This window comes from Mytilus trossulus, chromosome 6 (genome assembly GCF_036588685.1).
Source record: "Mytilus trossulus isolate FHL-02 chromosome 6, PNRI_Mtr1.1.1.hap1, whole genome shotgun sequence".
Taxonomy (NCBI): Eukaryota; Metazoa; Mollusca; class Bivalvia; order Mytilida; family Mytilidae; genus Mytilus; species Mytilus trossulus.
In genome coordinates this window covers 9,334,091-9,350,321 of record NC_086378.1, presented here as the reverse complement: position 1 = coordinate 9,350,321, position 16,231 = coordinate 9,334,091, and the positions used below count along the sequence as shown (strand labels likewise).

Genomic DNA, 16,231 nt, shown 5'->3' with positions numbered 1-16,231 from the left:
GTATCTGTTCTTGTCATTTGTTTTTCAGCATTGGTTGTTTACTTTTTATGATTTCCTATTTTACTGATTGTATTTAATTGCAGATAGGAGCTTCCTTCTCACAGACCAATGTCTCATGTTATGTTGTAGATGTACAGGTAAGGGTCGTCATATTCTGTACTTTAAAACACAATCAAGTCTTGTTGGCTTACTTGTAATGTAAATTTTTTTTTTTCAGAAACAAAAGTAAAGACTTTCAAATCGCCAAATGAAATGAGATAAAATGTTAATTTCGTTTCAAGTACTTGCATCTACAGCCTATTTTTTTTTGTTTCAAAATATCTTTTACACTCATGTATTTGTTAATGAAAAATAAGGAGAAAAAAATCTGGTATCACAAATATTTTGAAAATAGCCTTCAGAAAATGTATTTCATGTGGTCTCTATACTTCATGCTCACATGTTAGATTTAAATCCAAATGTTACACAGCTATGTAAAAATAGGAACATTCCAGTATAAAGTGTTTCATCTGATATTGTTTTGTATTATTGTAATACTGTTAACATGTAATAAAATGTTACCTTGTATATTTTTATTTTAGAGAGTTCACCCATTTGGTGGTGTGCCTAACCAGGAAGGACAACAGCAACTTAACAGGTACAAAATATGAAGACCTTTTAACATAAGGGATTAAATAGTGTAATAAAAGCAGAAAAAGAATGAATTAAATTCCAAAAAAGTCATTATTTATCAATGTTTATTAGTAAAGTGTTTATTTATGACAAAAGGGAATATATTACTGAAGTTACCACCATAATGGTCTAGCAGAAACAAGCTTGTCTAGAATTGGAGAACCACCAAGAGTCCAAACTCTGGATGCCTCATAACAAAGACTTTTAAATCATTATTTGCTGCATTTTCAACAACACTGATATATGTGTAATAGCAAACACAGGTTGGATGACATATCCTCCTGCAGACTAATTTGTCATTATGCATGTTAAAAATCCAACTCATTGTGACTTCCTTGTACATTGTTTATTTATGGTTTATTATCATGGTGTCATCATTATCGATTATTTATGGGACTACCATTTGAATTAAGTATAAGTGCCAGCTAATTGAAATGAGAGTTCTTAAATTATGTATTTACTGTGCTATAGTTAATATTAGTTTTCACAAGTCACAAATTTGCATCAATGATAAAAACATTTATTTATTATGTTATGTTATGTATGTTTACAGTAGTCATAACAGAAAAAGTTTTATAACAGAAAGACCACCCACACAGTCTTCAAGACAGGCAAGGTTAGTTGTGTGGATTGGTGCTATGTACTTCAATTCACTATTTCATCATTTCCTTTACAATAGTTGTCTCCCTTCCAAACAGGTGGGGTATAGAAGGAAATCTCATATTTTTACTATTGCTGACTTCTTAGCTGCTAAAATATATGAATTTAATTTTAAAATGTCAGTTTTTGAATGAATAGCATTATATCAAATGAAAATCAGAATGGTGTAAAGAGAATACAAAGGATAAGCATCAAACTAATTCTTGATCTTATGGATTCTGTAGAATTCAAACCAATAATTCTCGTCAGCATTAAGATTGGAGTAAAATAATTGACAAATTACAGTTGTGTGACTTTACAATATTCCAATTAATTGTCATTAACAGGCATGAAGCGAGAAAACCTTAACAAGGAGCTACATTGTGCTCTATCAGATCAGATTACATATATGCAAGTGCTTAATGTCTTATCGTGAACTCCAGAGCATTCATAACAGGCACAAAGAGGGTAAAAATACATAAGGAGCTACATCCTGCTCAACCAATAAGATTACATTTATGCAAGTGTTTCAATGAATTATCCTGAACTTTTTTTAATGAATTATAGTTCTTTTAATTTTAGTGTTCCTAAAGAAGAAGCTGAAGAACCAACACATGATAATGAAGATGAGAAAGAGACATCTACTGCTGATATAAAGAATCCAGAGGACTACCGAGAAATCTTCCAACCAAAGTCACGCATCACAAGGTCACCTACACGAAAAGTGGAACCATTCCCAGCACCTCCTGAAGATGGTACTAAAGATATGCTTTTAATTTCAAGTAGAAAAATATGAATTACTATTTCTTTCGTTTAAGCATGCTTAAAATTAGTTTTCCTTGTTCTAATAATAGGATTAAGATGGTATTTGGATCCTGGTGATTCTTCCTGAATTAATAGACCTTATTTTAATATATTTTGATATGTTTGTATTATTCGTTAAGCATGATATAGTTAATCCTATATTTGCATGTAAGTGATGCATTGGCCAGTTCATACTGTGTGATTAATAGCAGAATTAATGGAATAAATTTTCCCCAGATACTTTAGGGAAATCTTTCTTAAAAATATGTGTAACATTATTTATAGTTTATTAGTCATTTTCTTAGGTAAAAGATTTTATATAGAAATTGATTAGACCTCTCTTGAGGACAGAGACCCTTTTCTCTTAAATGATTTGATGTAAAAATAAGAGAATTCACAAGAAATTTCAATTACATTTAATTTTTCCTGAAATAAGATAGAAAATTGAAAATCTTTTTTTATTTATATCTGAATGTCCAGTAGAGAACAGAAAGCTTCTTATCAAAATATTCATAAGCTTTATATTGAAATCATTATAAATTTTATGCAATTTGTAATATATAGAAAACAAGTCAAGTAAATTTTCAAAGCAAACTTACCTATATACAGTGAAAAATGTTAATTTCAGTACCCAGTGAACCAGAACCAGTTAAAAAACCACCACCAGCCAGAAAAACTAGTGAGTTACACTTAGAACGACAAACAAACCAACGATTATTATTTTATGTCGTTTAACACTTAATGTACTTTCTGTAGATCACAAAAATTTAAGACTGTTAGTATTGATCTTCTGAAGTTTTTTTGCTATAGGATAAAAATCTAAGCCTCAGTTTGAAAGAGTGAATCATTGGTTCATAAACAAAGCTAGAAAAAGCATGTAGAAACATTTTGCATGTGTTTTGCAATGACACCTTCTTTATTTAGTTTTTAGGTTGTTTCTTATTTTGTTTTTTGGTGACTGTATATTTTTTCCTCTGAATGATGCAAGTCTATGATATATCTATTCAATTTGAATGTTTCTGGTTGCACTTTATGTATATGTATGTTTGTTTTAGCACCCGAGCCTGAACCTGCTCCAAAACAGCCTGTCAAAAAAACACCTAGTAAGTTAAGCATGAACAGAATAACAAAACAGTTGACAGAATAACAAAACTGTTGAGAGAATAACAAAACTGTTGAGAGAATAACAAAACGGTTAACAGAATAACTGTTAACAGAATAACAAAACTGTTGACAGAATAACAAAACTGTTAACAGAATAACAAAACTGTTGACAGAATAACAAAACAGTTGACAGAATAACAAAACTGTTGATAGAATAACAAAACAGTTGACAGAATAACAAAACAGATGCTGTCTAGAATTTCTAGTTGTGTGCCCTGAAATGTATTGGAGCTATTCCAGAATCAATTCTGTGTGTTTTGGGGGTGGGGGGGTTGAAGTCATGATCTATCAAAAAATAAGCGTAAGTGGGTTTGAAACATGTCTTCAAGCAATAACACTTTACATTTCAATAACAATTGTATAGATTGAAACTTTTGCTGTCTTCCAAGTTAAATTTTGGAATAGCTCTTAAATGTTTACCAGATTTCAAAGTAATATTTCTTTTTAAAGAACAGAATAGAAATAGAAGCAAGGTTCTGTTTGCCTCTAGGCGATGTAAGCATTAAGTTTTAACCCTGGTTCAGAAAAAATAATTTCACCAAATGTTATAAAACTTAAACACAATGTTAATTATCACTAAACACAGTTCAAGTTCAAATTTTGATTACTTCACTTTCATCGTTCTAGAGTTATGTTGATTCAGGAATAGAAAATTTATGGAATTTTGCTGTTTCTGCACTGTAGTTTTACTTTGCCTCAACCAAATATTATGAAACATGTACACCATGTTTATTACCACCAAGCACTGATCCAGTTTCTAAATTATGGACTTTTGAGGTGACATAATTTTCACAGTTGTTCATTTGGAAATTGAAAAAATGATAATGATGTATTTGCTGATATTACAAGTGAGCCATTTGATTTTGTGTCCCCTGGACACATTCTTCTTTAAGTTTATTATTGTTTTTCACAAATTCTTCTTTCCAATATTGCTGATATGATGTCAAATTAAGTGAATGCAGCTTAGGTGAAGAATTGGGGCAATTTTAGTCCTGTTTGTATTAATAGTAACCATTTCATTTCTAGGTAAGAAAGAATCGGAGTCCTCTAAACCAGTGCCAAAAGCTGTATCTAAACAGACAAGACAGATAAAATCTCCAAGAGAACCTCCAGAAAACTCAGCCATATCTGCTCAAGATTTTCTACCTGTAAGTATATATTTTATCATACTGCTATAACATTTCTGTTTTTAAATAGACTTATTTTAAGTTCGTTGCATTTATCAAAAACTTTGGTTTAAGTAAACATCAATCATCAGGGACTAAACTTAACTGTTTTTCTCTAGGGGCCAGCTGGGCCCCTAAGATATTTTTTTCAGGGGCCCGCTTAAAATTTTAGGAGCCCACTAATCTTTATACTAAAATAAAACAAAACTGAAAATTACTTAGTATATACTTACTAACAGTGTTCCAGCTTAAATCTCAGGGCAGAAGGGTGCTAGTTTTCTGAAAGGGCACTTTAGGGCAATAACCGGGATTGTAAGGATACTTTGTATAAATTACCTTGAATATTGCTAGCTATAGGCTCAGCTGGAAAACATTAGTTGTATTTAAACCTTATTCAGAAATTAATATGTTCTTGATGTTGGTTCCAGTCAGATTTTTTTTTTTATCAAATTATCATACCATGAAGCAAAGTAAATCATTTTGATGTTTATGTTTACAAACTTGTACATTTGTTAAGTGCTCCCACGTAAGGAGGATCATTCATACAAGAAGTAAAACAGGAAGTAGTCTTCATATATGTTCAAATACAAACTTCTTTGATTCTTCTTTAAATGTATGTTCATGGTATGAAACAAACTAGTTTTTCTAATGAAGCCTTATTGTGAAATCCTACTTGTAGTCTTGAAAATGTTTTCTGTGGTAACCATTATAATATTTGAATTATTGCCACCAGAAATGTATCATAAGATTTGACAATATTTATTTTAGGTTATTTCCTATAAAAATTATCTCCCTTCAAATTTTCAACTTCCTGTTGTCCTTTAGACAATATGGCTCTTTCTTTAAACATTAAATATTATCTCAATCCAAGCCATCCTCTAATAGTGTTGATCAAAATATATTTTTCAATAAGTTTTTAATGAAGATTGGATATCAAACTAGATATTGGGATTTTTATTTACGAGATTTTAAATTTCGTTTTTTTATCAAATATTTTTGTAAAAAGCGATTCAGGGACAAGTTACCGTCTAACACGGGCTTGTAATGACTCACAGGACAATAAGAAAACATCCCTTTCACGATGCTTATTGAACAGTAAAATAGAAAACACTGTTCAATAATGAAATTATCGTAGAAAATTTAGCAGAACTAAGAAAACATGCGGAAAGAAGAAGGTATATATATGCAACATCGTGACTCCGGATTGAAAACATAGCTATTCGACTGGGTTCAGTTATTAAAAATAACCTACTGGTTTTCGGAAATACTCTATATTTCTATATCGCTTTGATAAGACAAACAGGTTTCCTTTTGGGAACAGTCTTTGTTAATATCGCAAGGGAAAGGGTACAAATGGGATTTACTTCATTTTTTTTACAGTCGCCAGCTGGGCGACCATGATGACTAAATATATTCGCCCAGCCAAAAAAATCTGGTCGCCTCGGGCGCCCCGGCCGAGCGTTAACTTTAGTCCCTGATCATGTGTTTAGGGGCATTGTCACTTCCTTCCAATGTTGAGTGAGTGAATAAAAAATATGAAGATATATTACATGAATTATTTGGCAAATTAAATTCTTATAATTGATAATCAGCACTGCTGTCAATAGCTGATTAGGGAATTAAGATTAAGTATCTAAAAAACAAACATTATTTCTAGTTTATCTATCAGAATTATAATCACGCTTGCTGTATTATAATTGTGCAGGGATACAGGCGATCCTCACTTTCTGGTTTATGACGTCATCAAGGCAAGCATATACGAAGAACTTTTACTGTGAAGGACATAACTCGAAAGTCTTGTTTTTGGCCAAAAGCATAGGCAATCTTTTTTTGTACAACATAAACATTTCACCATGGGAATAATCATTAAGGTCAATATAAGATTTGGAACAGATATTTACAAAATTGTATTTTGTTGAAGGCTCACATGTGTAGTTTACCATTACTTACAAATATTTTTGTTCTCTATGAATAATAAAGAATACACAATATTGGACTGGTTCCCATTTAATTGTGAACTAACAACATTCACAAGTTTGTGTAGACTATGTTATTAGATTCAATTTGACAAAAGGGTTTCATTTGTAATTAACCATGAAAAAAAATATCTATAATAATCCATTTATTTACAGAAATCTGAACAACCTGGAAACAAAAAATCTACATTTGTGACAGATGAAAGTGTATTACAGACAATTCAAAATGGACATGATGCAATGTCTGCTGTCATGTCTTCAAGGAGTAAAAATTTACAAATTGTTAGAGCCATGTGGACTTCAGGCAACACAAAGGTACAGTATTCTGGAACAATATTTTATTTCGGAAAACCTATCAAAATTTTGGGTCCTCAATGCTCTTTAACTTTGTCCTTGATTTTGTCTTATGACTTAAAGACTAAATTTTTAATCTTCAGGTCACTTCAACAATTCACTATTTCTTGTATATGCAGTGCATATTCTCATTAAATTTTGATAATTTATTTTTATTTTGATCTTAACCTAACATAAAGTAGTTAAAAGGTAATACATACTTAAGATAGTCCATGGGAATGAAGTTAAAATTTTAACCATTTTCCTCCCCATATAAACCCCTAATGGTAGACTTTTTTTCTATTTTCAGACAGCCTTAGACTCAGCAATATCAATGAGAGACCCTTCTGTGATAGTAGACTTATTAAATGTTCTTAATTTAAAAACGTAAGTATACATTACATTAATATACAAAGATATGGTATGATTGCGATTGAGACAGCTCTTCACACAACACAGAAATTATCGGCTATAGGTTACTGTACGGCCTTCAACAAAGAGCAAAGCTCATACCACATAGTCTTTTCCCCTTTGATTTTGAAAATGATTTACTGTCAGATCAAACAACTATCATTGTGGATAAATGAGAAATTCTTTGTGGTTCATATGGTTGTAGACAAATCCAAGACTAGCCACCACACATTATAGTTTAACATATAATAGAAGGGGGGAAAAACCAGGTTCTCGTGCAGAATATCAAAAAGATGAAATAAAGATAACTTGCTTGGAAACATTTTCACATTATAAAATTGAGAGAGAAAATGTGGAATACCGTATTCGGCCGTGTATAGTACGCATTTATGTATAGTCCGCACCCCCTTTACATCCCCTTAAAATCGAGAAAAAAAGTTTTGTTAAAAAAAAAAAAAAAAAAAAATATTGTAAAGTCTAGTTCACTGTAAAAATCCATTGAAAGAGACCTATTCTCCATGTATTTCATATAAAAAAAATAATTATGTTTTATTTATTTCATAAAAAAAATGAAATGGTAGAACTTTTCATCAGGTAATTAATATTTAATAATTTTATATAAGTAGTTATTAATCAAAAGATTCATTTTAAAATCAACATTTGTCTAAGTATGTCCAAGCTGATATATAATATAACAGAAATAAATTGAATATTATGGAACAAAAGAAAACAGAGATCAAACATTTATCTAAATTGATTAGCAGTAATCAAAATTTTAAAACTATTTAATCTTATATAATCTTTTCATTGATCATGTTGTTTTATTGCCTGGGATTATAATATTTAACACCTGTCAAAACTTGACATCATTATTTAATTGCTACACACCCATACATAATCCTTAATTACCTCTCTTGATTACCTATGCAGGATGTCACACCTTTACTTTTAATAATCAATTTTTAAAAGAAAAGTTAAAAAAGAATAAGAATTAAATGAAGTAAATACAATAAACATCTCCAATATACATTGTTAATGCAGAAAAAAACGAAATTTAAAAAAAAAAAAAATTTTTTTTTTTTTATAAATTTCGAAAAACCGTCTACAGTTGTGTATAATCCGCACCCCTTGTACAAACTACATATTTAAGGAAAAAAAGTGCGGACTATACATGCCCAAATACGGTATGTCAAAGAGACAACAACCCAACAAAAACTGCAGAAAACAGCCTAATCGGTTTTCAAAACAGGGAAAAATCCCACACACACAGAGGTTTCACATTATTTATTTTAATATTACTTTTGTTTTTTGTTCTGTTTCTTACTAAGATAATATAAACATTAATTCATCTACATTGCATTAATAAATTTTTTTGTTTTTTGTTTGTTTAGGGGATTATGGAATTTAGATCTGTGTAGCAGTTTATTACCTCAGGTTAAAGATCTCCTTAACAGTAAATATGAAAGGTAAAAAATATGAGATATAAATCTTGGTCATTTCCATAATTCCATATCTCTTCTGTAAACATTTTTGTTCGTTGGTATATCCATCTGTCCGTCCGTTCAATGGTCTGTCCTGCTTCAGGTTAACAATTTTGGTCAAGGTAGTTTTTGATGAAGTCCAAACAACTTGAAACTTAGTACACAAGTCCCCTTTGAAACGATCTTTCTAATTTTAATGCCAAACTAGAGTTTTGACTCCAACTAGCCATAGAAAATTCCCTTTGAAACGATCTTTCTAATTTTAATGCCAAACTAGAGTTTTGACTCCAACTAGTCATAGAAAATTCCCTTTGAAACGATCTTTCTAATTTTAATGCCAAACTAGAGTTTTGACTCCAACTAGCCATAGAAAATTCCCTTTGAAACGATCTTTCTAATTTTAATGCCAAACTAGAGTTTTGACTCCAACTAGCCATAGAAAATTCCCTTTGAAACGATCTTTCTAATTTTAATGCCAAACTAGAGTTTTGACTCCAACTAGCCTTAGAAAATTATGGTATGAGTAGTGTACTATGGACACATTCTTGTTAAAATTATATATTGGGTAATTGATTGCTAAAAATACTTCATCTATAGTATTCTGCCAGAAATATGTGTCTAGTTTAAAATATCTGGAAAAAAACAATTGTGATGCAATAAACTTGAATTAAAAGAAGAAAATAATAAGAATTGACTTTTCCATGATAAGTGATACTAATGAAAAAAGGAGGACCTGTTCAGTGATACAGTAGATTGACTTCTTCAGCTATTCCCCCCTGAGAAAACAAAAAGCAGTAGATCCTCGAAGATACTTCTTTAGAATCAATATATCATTTTGTAATCCTTGAAAAACACTTTCATTTAAATGCAATTGCTTAAACCTGTGTATTTTCCTTTATTTTTTAAGCCATGCAGAATCTGCTTGTAATGCCTTAAAGATTATACTTAGAAACTTTGGACCTGTGATAAAGTCAAATATTACATCAGCGCCAAGTATAGGTGTTGATCTATCAAGAGAAGAAAGGTATGATAAACATATGTTCATTAACATAGATAAATATCAGTTTGAATATTAGAGAAAAAAAATGTGTAATTTAAGCTAAAATGCAAACAGTGTTTAACATACAGCAGTTCAGTCCCTGAAATTTTCATGGATTTGGATTGAACCAGGAACCTTTGTGTTAGTAATCCAATGTGCTTACCACAACACCATAAAGTCTTTTTTTTAAAATGCCTTTTCATACTGATCTGTTTTTTAGCTCACCTGACCTGAAAGGTCAAGTGAGCTTTTCTCATCACTTGGCGTCTATCGTCCTGCGTCCGTCGTCCATAAACTTTTACAAAAATCTTCTCCTCTGAAACTACTGGGCAAAATTTAACCAAACTTGGTCATGCAACCAAGATGGCCACCATGGCTAAAAATAGAACAAAGGGGTAAAATACAGTTTTTGGCTTAGAATTCAAAAACCAAAGCATTTAGAGCAATTTGACAAGGGGTAAAATTGTTGTTCAGGTCAAGATCTATCTGCCCTGAAATTTTCAGATGAATCTGACAACTCGTTGTTGGGTTGCTGCCCCTGAATTGGTTATTTTAAGGAAATTTTGCAGTTTTTGGTTATTATCTTGAATACTATTATAGATAGAGATAAACTGAAACAGCAATAATGTTCAGCAAAGAAAGACCTACAAATAAGTCAACATGACCAAAATTGTCAGTCAACCCCTTAAGGAGTTATTGCCCTTTATAGTCAATTTTTAACCACTTTTCGTCATTTTTTGTAACTTGTACAAAAATCTTCTCCTCTGAAACTACTGGGCCAAATTTAACCAAACATGGTCACAATCATCCTTGGGGTATTTAGTTTAAAAAATGTGTCCGATGACCCCGTCTACCAAACAAAAAGGCCGACATGGCTAAAATTAGAACATAGTGGTAAAATGCAGTTTTTGGGGAAAAACGGCTTCAAGCCGTCAATCCCCTATGGGGTTGACCAGAGTGACACTCCCTCACATCATTCATTTTGTTTTTATACATGTTATAGTGTGGAAAACCCCCAACAAATCTTACTTAGATTGCAGAGAAGGAGACCTAGAAATGAATAGTTTGACTTTAAACACTTTTTTACACATTTCCCTTCTGTTTCTCACGAAATTATCGTATCTTGAACTCTCCTTTACACTATAAACGTTTATTTTTACAATCCGGAAAAATTAGTATGACGAGATATTCTAAATATATCCAACCTACATTGTATTTTATAGTGACGTCATTCTTGGAAGAAGCAGGGATATCCTTTACAAGTTCACTGGTTATTTAAATCATTCTTAGAGATCGTGCACTAATAACAAATTTGTATTTGTTAAATCTAAACATAATATTTTTTACTGTAGATGATTTAAACATCAACATACAATACTTTAATTTTTAGGTCAACAACTTTCAAAATAAACAAAGATTGTGGGGTTACATGAGACAGGGGAAAGAAACAATTTTATTACTTTTTTCGGGTCTCACTAATTAGAGACAAGAAGCGTCAAAAAGCGACAAGAAGCGTCAAAAGACTATTTAGCGACAAGAAAAAATTATTCTTCTTGACGCTTCTTGTCGCTAAAATTCTTCTTGTCGCTAATTAGTGAGACCACTTTTTTCTATAAACATTCTGAGAATCTTCCTCCAATTCAGGAGCACCTCAATTGATGAGTAATTATCCACTAAAATAAAAGTTAATGTATTTAATCACTTCAAATGTGACATTTCATTGGATTAGTAGTCTTCTATTAAAACTAAATTTTTGTGTACCTACATAATCATTGAAATGGTAAAAAAAAAAAAAAAAAAAAATTTACATTTTGTAGTTTAAACATATTTATTATTTACAAATATTTCAAAATTAAGATTTGGAAACAAGCTTCACACAGTTTACATCACTCATATTGTTTTTTTATTAGTACCTGTTTCCCTGTGATGAGAGTTGTAACTCGGAACTTTAACAATGGAAATTTAAAACTGAATAGATTTTTCAGTCCACACTTTCTAAAGAAAAAACTTAAAAATCCAAGAGTACTGTCACAAAAAATGGAAAATGGCCCTAGCCTGCAGTTCAGTGGTACACAATCACAATTTCAAAAAATATTGTAGTTGTTGTGAAATTACAGAATTCAGTTGAGTTTTAGATAATTAGCTATCAACTTTAATCAAATGTTTAGATTTAGAAGATGCAGATCTCTTCCATTGGTCCAAATTGAATCCTAAACTAAGGAAATGAAATTACATAAACAACAATTGATTTCAATATTGTCAACCTTTCTACATGTTCTAGCTGTTCTCTTTTTCATTCTTCATTTGAAAACTATCAAAAGATACACCACCTTTCCAAAAACATAATTAAATAGAAACAAGGGCCGTCTTTCCCCTCAGAGCTATTCAGCTCTTTGATTGATTTATATCCATTTAGGGTAAATCTTTCAAGATGTAAATGTCCATCAGAATAAGATCTATTCCCTCACAAATTATCAGATGAAACTGACAACTCGTTGGGTTGCTGCCCTAAAATTGGTAATTTTAAGGAAATTTTGCAGTTTTTGGTTATTATCTTGAATACTATTATAGATAGAGATAAACTGTAAACAGCAATAATGTTCAGCAAAATAAGATATACAAATAAGTCAGCATGATCAAAATTGTTAGAGGACCCCTTAAGGAGTTATTGCCCTTTATAGTCAATATTGAACAACTTTTCGTCATTTTTGTAACTTGTACAAAAATTTCTTTTCTATAACTATGGGCCATTTTTAACCAAACTTGGCCACAATCATAACTAGGGTATCTATTAAAAAAAGTGTCTAATGACCCAACCTACCAACCAAGATGACTGACATCAGTAAATACAGTAACAGGTGAGCGACACAGGCTCTTGAGAGCCTCTAGTTTTAGTATGTGAGTTTACCATGATAAGTCAACTTTCCACTCCATTGATCTTTGCAGAAAGGAGTATGTTCGATAAGGTCCTAAAATGGCCCACTTTTTTAGCGTAAATTTCAATTTCGGATTTATCGACCAATATCACATAAAGTATAGCTAATACATTGACTAGCTACGATATAAACCATTTTGTTGAAAATTTTATGTTTCTGCGTTTCATTATGACGTCACAAGTTGTACTAATGTTGATTTTTCACGAAAAAATCAATGAAAATGGCTAAATTTCCATAGATTATTGGACAGGAACCATAGAGCGCATACGTCGACAACAAAGATCTTTAAAAAAAATGTTTGTGAAGACATTTCACATGTCTTATTTGAATCTTAAGCTTGTCAACGCCTCCTCTCTATGTTTCCTGGTCCTTTATTTGGTTGAAATCCAGCTGATTTTGTCAAATTTCACCAAAATCCCTTATCTTGACCTTTTTTGGATGTAAAAATCAACGTGTTAGAATTAAACTTTGACAAAAACTGTTCTGTTTAACTTTCTAACATGTCTTACAGGCAACTTAAAACATGTATTGTCTTGTTACTATGAACTTTATAATTGGGGCCAAATATGGCCCTTACCCAACTTACTCCTTTCCGATTGGACTTTTTGAAAATTTTCGACTAATTTACACATCTAGTTTTTACAGCAAATCTGAATTGAATGCTTGCTGATTGCACTGAATTAATAATTCTAAGAAGAACAAAAATTGTTATGTTTTGATTTTGAAAGGATAGAATTTTGTTCTTGGTAGTGTTTGATTAGATGCAGTGTACTTTGCTTTTTCAGATTATCAGTTTAAAAAGATGTGTTAATTATTTTGTTTTTACTTCTGATATAAGCAATCATATTATTTGATTTTTCTTTTTCAGAATACAGAAGTGCAATGCTTGTTATAATTTTTTGTCAGAGATAAGAATAACATTAGAAAAGAAACAATCAGTATCTGGCAAATTAGGAAATCTTTATAAGGAAGTGCAAATCCTGATGTCAACTATGGATTAAAGAAGTGATTATGGTAAATTATAGTGTATGAAAGCCATTGGTGGGGCAGCTCAGTATTGACCAATCATATTTGACTGTTGGGTAACAGTCTCACAGGTGATATGGCATTGTCAGTTCATATGGTTATCTTCAGCGATCATCCAATCAAAACTGTTGTACCATTCTATGATCACATGATCCATTAAGTGAAGAATGTGTATGGCCAGTGAACAAAGAGAACATTAGAACAATACATTTATCTATATTTATGGTTGTGTGCTTTGTAATGAATCATCTCATTAATTTTCTCTTTTAATTCTAGATGCTTATTCCAACAAATGCTTCAACCTGATACATATTTTCAATTGACATATTTCGATTATAGGAGAACTATTTAAAAGTTTGATAGCTGGTGAACTCAAATAGCTCTGACACATGACACTAACATGTTTAAAGGAAATATGTATGGAGGTGAAGTGTTTCCATGAATCTCTTTCATTAGTTTTTGCTTACTAGTATACATGTATTTCTATTGTTATGATTTGCATATTGATTGGTGTCCAAAAGGAATCATTTGATTTAGTTTCCAATACAACACATTACCCTGAGTGTCTTTTGAATGGCTTTTGAATTTTTAAAGACGAGGGGCATTAGAGGTTTGAATTTCCTCAAGAAGAAGATTGAAAATGTTGGAATATGTATATTTCTCATTGGATAGATTATAATGTGACAGCATTGCTGTCAAAAGGCACTTAATTTCTGTAGAAAAGTTAGTGAACTATTGACAGTTGTAACAGACATTTATTATTTGAACATTTTACCCTTTGGTATGTCCTTGCATGGTGAAATGCTATCGTTACAAACCATTTTTATGTTTATTAAAAGCTTTATACAGACACAATTAGTGCTATTTTATTTTATGCAAAAAGATGATAGAACTCTACTTTTATACTTCAATAGGAAAGAAATATATATTAGCTTTAAGTGCCAACACTTATAATAGGATAGATTTTAACAACCAATCAAATGCCAAACTCTTGCTGATATATAAAGTTGTTACTTTCTATCTGATGTGTGTACAGTACACCCTTTTCTAGTCTTTTGAATACAAAAGGAAAACAACATGTCTTAGTGTCTTCTTTCTAACAATTGATAGCAGACCTAGAAGACATTGCTTGATAGTCTCTAACAAAATAATGAACCAGAACATTTGACTTACTGTAGTTTTTTGTAATCATTTTTTCATGTAAATTTTTGTAGAAATTGGGTTTCTTTTTGATTTTCCTGTAGATTTTTGTTTTGTTTTGAATTATAACTGTAAATCCAATCCTTTTACAATTAAACAACTTTCATTCCAGACATTGTATAAAACATATCAAGCTTGCTGTACTATTCAGTTGATTTCAAACCATTCATTTGAATATATTTGTTTTATTATTTTGTAACTGTTAAACTAAATGACTGCTTGACGAATTGCTATGCACAGTTATTTCCCTTTGTGTATGTTTTTTTTATGGTCATGTTTGATAACAAGAAAACATGAATCAAATTTACAAGTCGAATTTTGAAAGCAACAAAATAATAAACAAATATGAAGAACAAATCTTGTTAATAGATGTGAAATATTAAGTTATGCCTTTGATTTGATATTATAGAGTCAAAGAGGTCATACAAGGATGTGATTTATTTATAATTACTCTTTGTCTATTTTGAGGGCAAAATTTCCCTTTGTTTACAAAATGGTTAAGAAATCTAGTTTTTGTTTTCTTGTAATTAAAACTGACCTTTAAAAACACTTCATGTTAATTCTATTCAAACGGTAAATGTTTAAATGTGTATGTGCCATGTTTAATTGATACAAACTTTGTACAAATTGTTATAGCAACATTTAGATTTTTCCACGATATAAAGATATATGTACACATGGTTGTATTTGTCACTGTTGTGTATTATGTTTTTTTTGAAACACGAATGTATATATTTTGAAGTATTTATTGCAAAGCAATATATAGACAATTTTATTAAGTAAAATGTGCATGTTATAGAAATTTTGGAAATAATTTTTATTTTATACAGTGCTGTAGAATCCAATGTGGAAATAAGTGCTCAATGTCTTTCATTCCACCAGAATATACACAACTAGAGAAACCATATTTTTACTTACAATAATTATTAACCTATTACAGACTTTCAACACTAGAGTATATAGTTGGGGGCGGATCCAGCCATTTTTAAAAGGGAAAGTTCTCCTTGGATCCACAACTGATAATTGTTTCAACAGGTTACCTACTCTGAGGTAGGACTTTCTGGTACTCAGTAAAGTAAGAGCAACCCATAGAAGTAAAATCATGCTTTAGAAAAATCTGTACTAATGATTTCATCCTGTATAGAAACATAAAACATTTAATTTCCCCCCAAAATTGCATTGGTTTGTAAGAATGATTTTACTTCTTTTGAGTTCCAGCTTGTCCAATCACAGAAATTTTATCAGTTAAAATTATATACTCTTAAGAGTTAAAGTCGGTAATAAGAAAATAATCTATTAATTATTATGCATGCTGTGTGGTATAAATATTTATATATATGTATATTTACACGTGTCCAGTGTACTTTTGAGCGATTTCAAGACT

At 30.8% G+C, this 16,231-nt stretch overlaps 1 protein-coding gene across 3 annotated transcripts in view; it reads left to right on the top strand.

Moving 5' to 3' along the window:
* The window catches only part of LOC134720730 (katanin p80 WD40 repeat-containing subunit B1-like), a 32,557-nt gene extending 16,759 nt beyond the window's left edge, over positions 1-15,798 (top strand). Inside the window, exons 10-21 of one of the 3 annotated variants that reach the window (XM_063583191.1) lie at positions 84-137; positions 582-637; positions 1,226-1,288; positions 1,894-2,066; positions 2,744-2,794; positions 3,171-3,218; positions 4,306-4,427; positions 6,578-6,736; positions 7,065-7,141; positions 8,557-8,631; positions 9,554-9,670; positions 13,490-15,798. In XM_063583191.1, the coding sequence (XP_063439261.1) occupies positions 84-137; positions 582-637; positions 1,226-1,288; positions 1,894-2,066; positions 2,744-2,794; positions 3,171-3,218; positions 4,306-4,427; positions 6,578-6,736; positions 7,065-7,141; positions 8,557-8,631; positions 9,554-9,670; positions 13,490-13,622 (1,128 nt within the window). In that variant the 3' untranslated portion in view covers positions 13,623-15,798. The remainder of the gene's footprint in view (positions 1-83; positions 138-581; positions 638-1,225; positions 1,289-1,893; positions 2,067-2,743; positions 2,795-3,170; positions 3,219-4,305; positions 4,428-6,577; positions 6,737-7,064; positions 7,142-8,556; positions 8,632-9,553; positions 9,671-13,489) is intronic. The other 2 variants (XM_063583192.1, XM_063583193.1) reach the window with 2 other exon arrangements.
* The last annotated feature ends 433 nt before the right edge of the window (positions 15,799-16,231 follow it).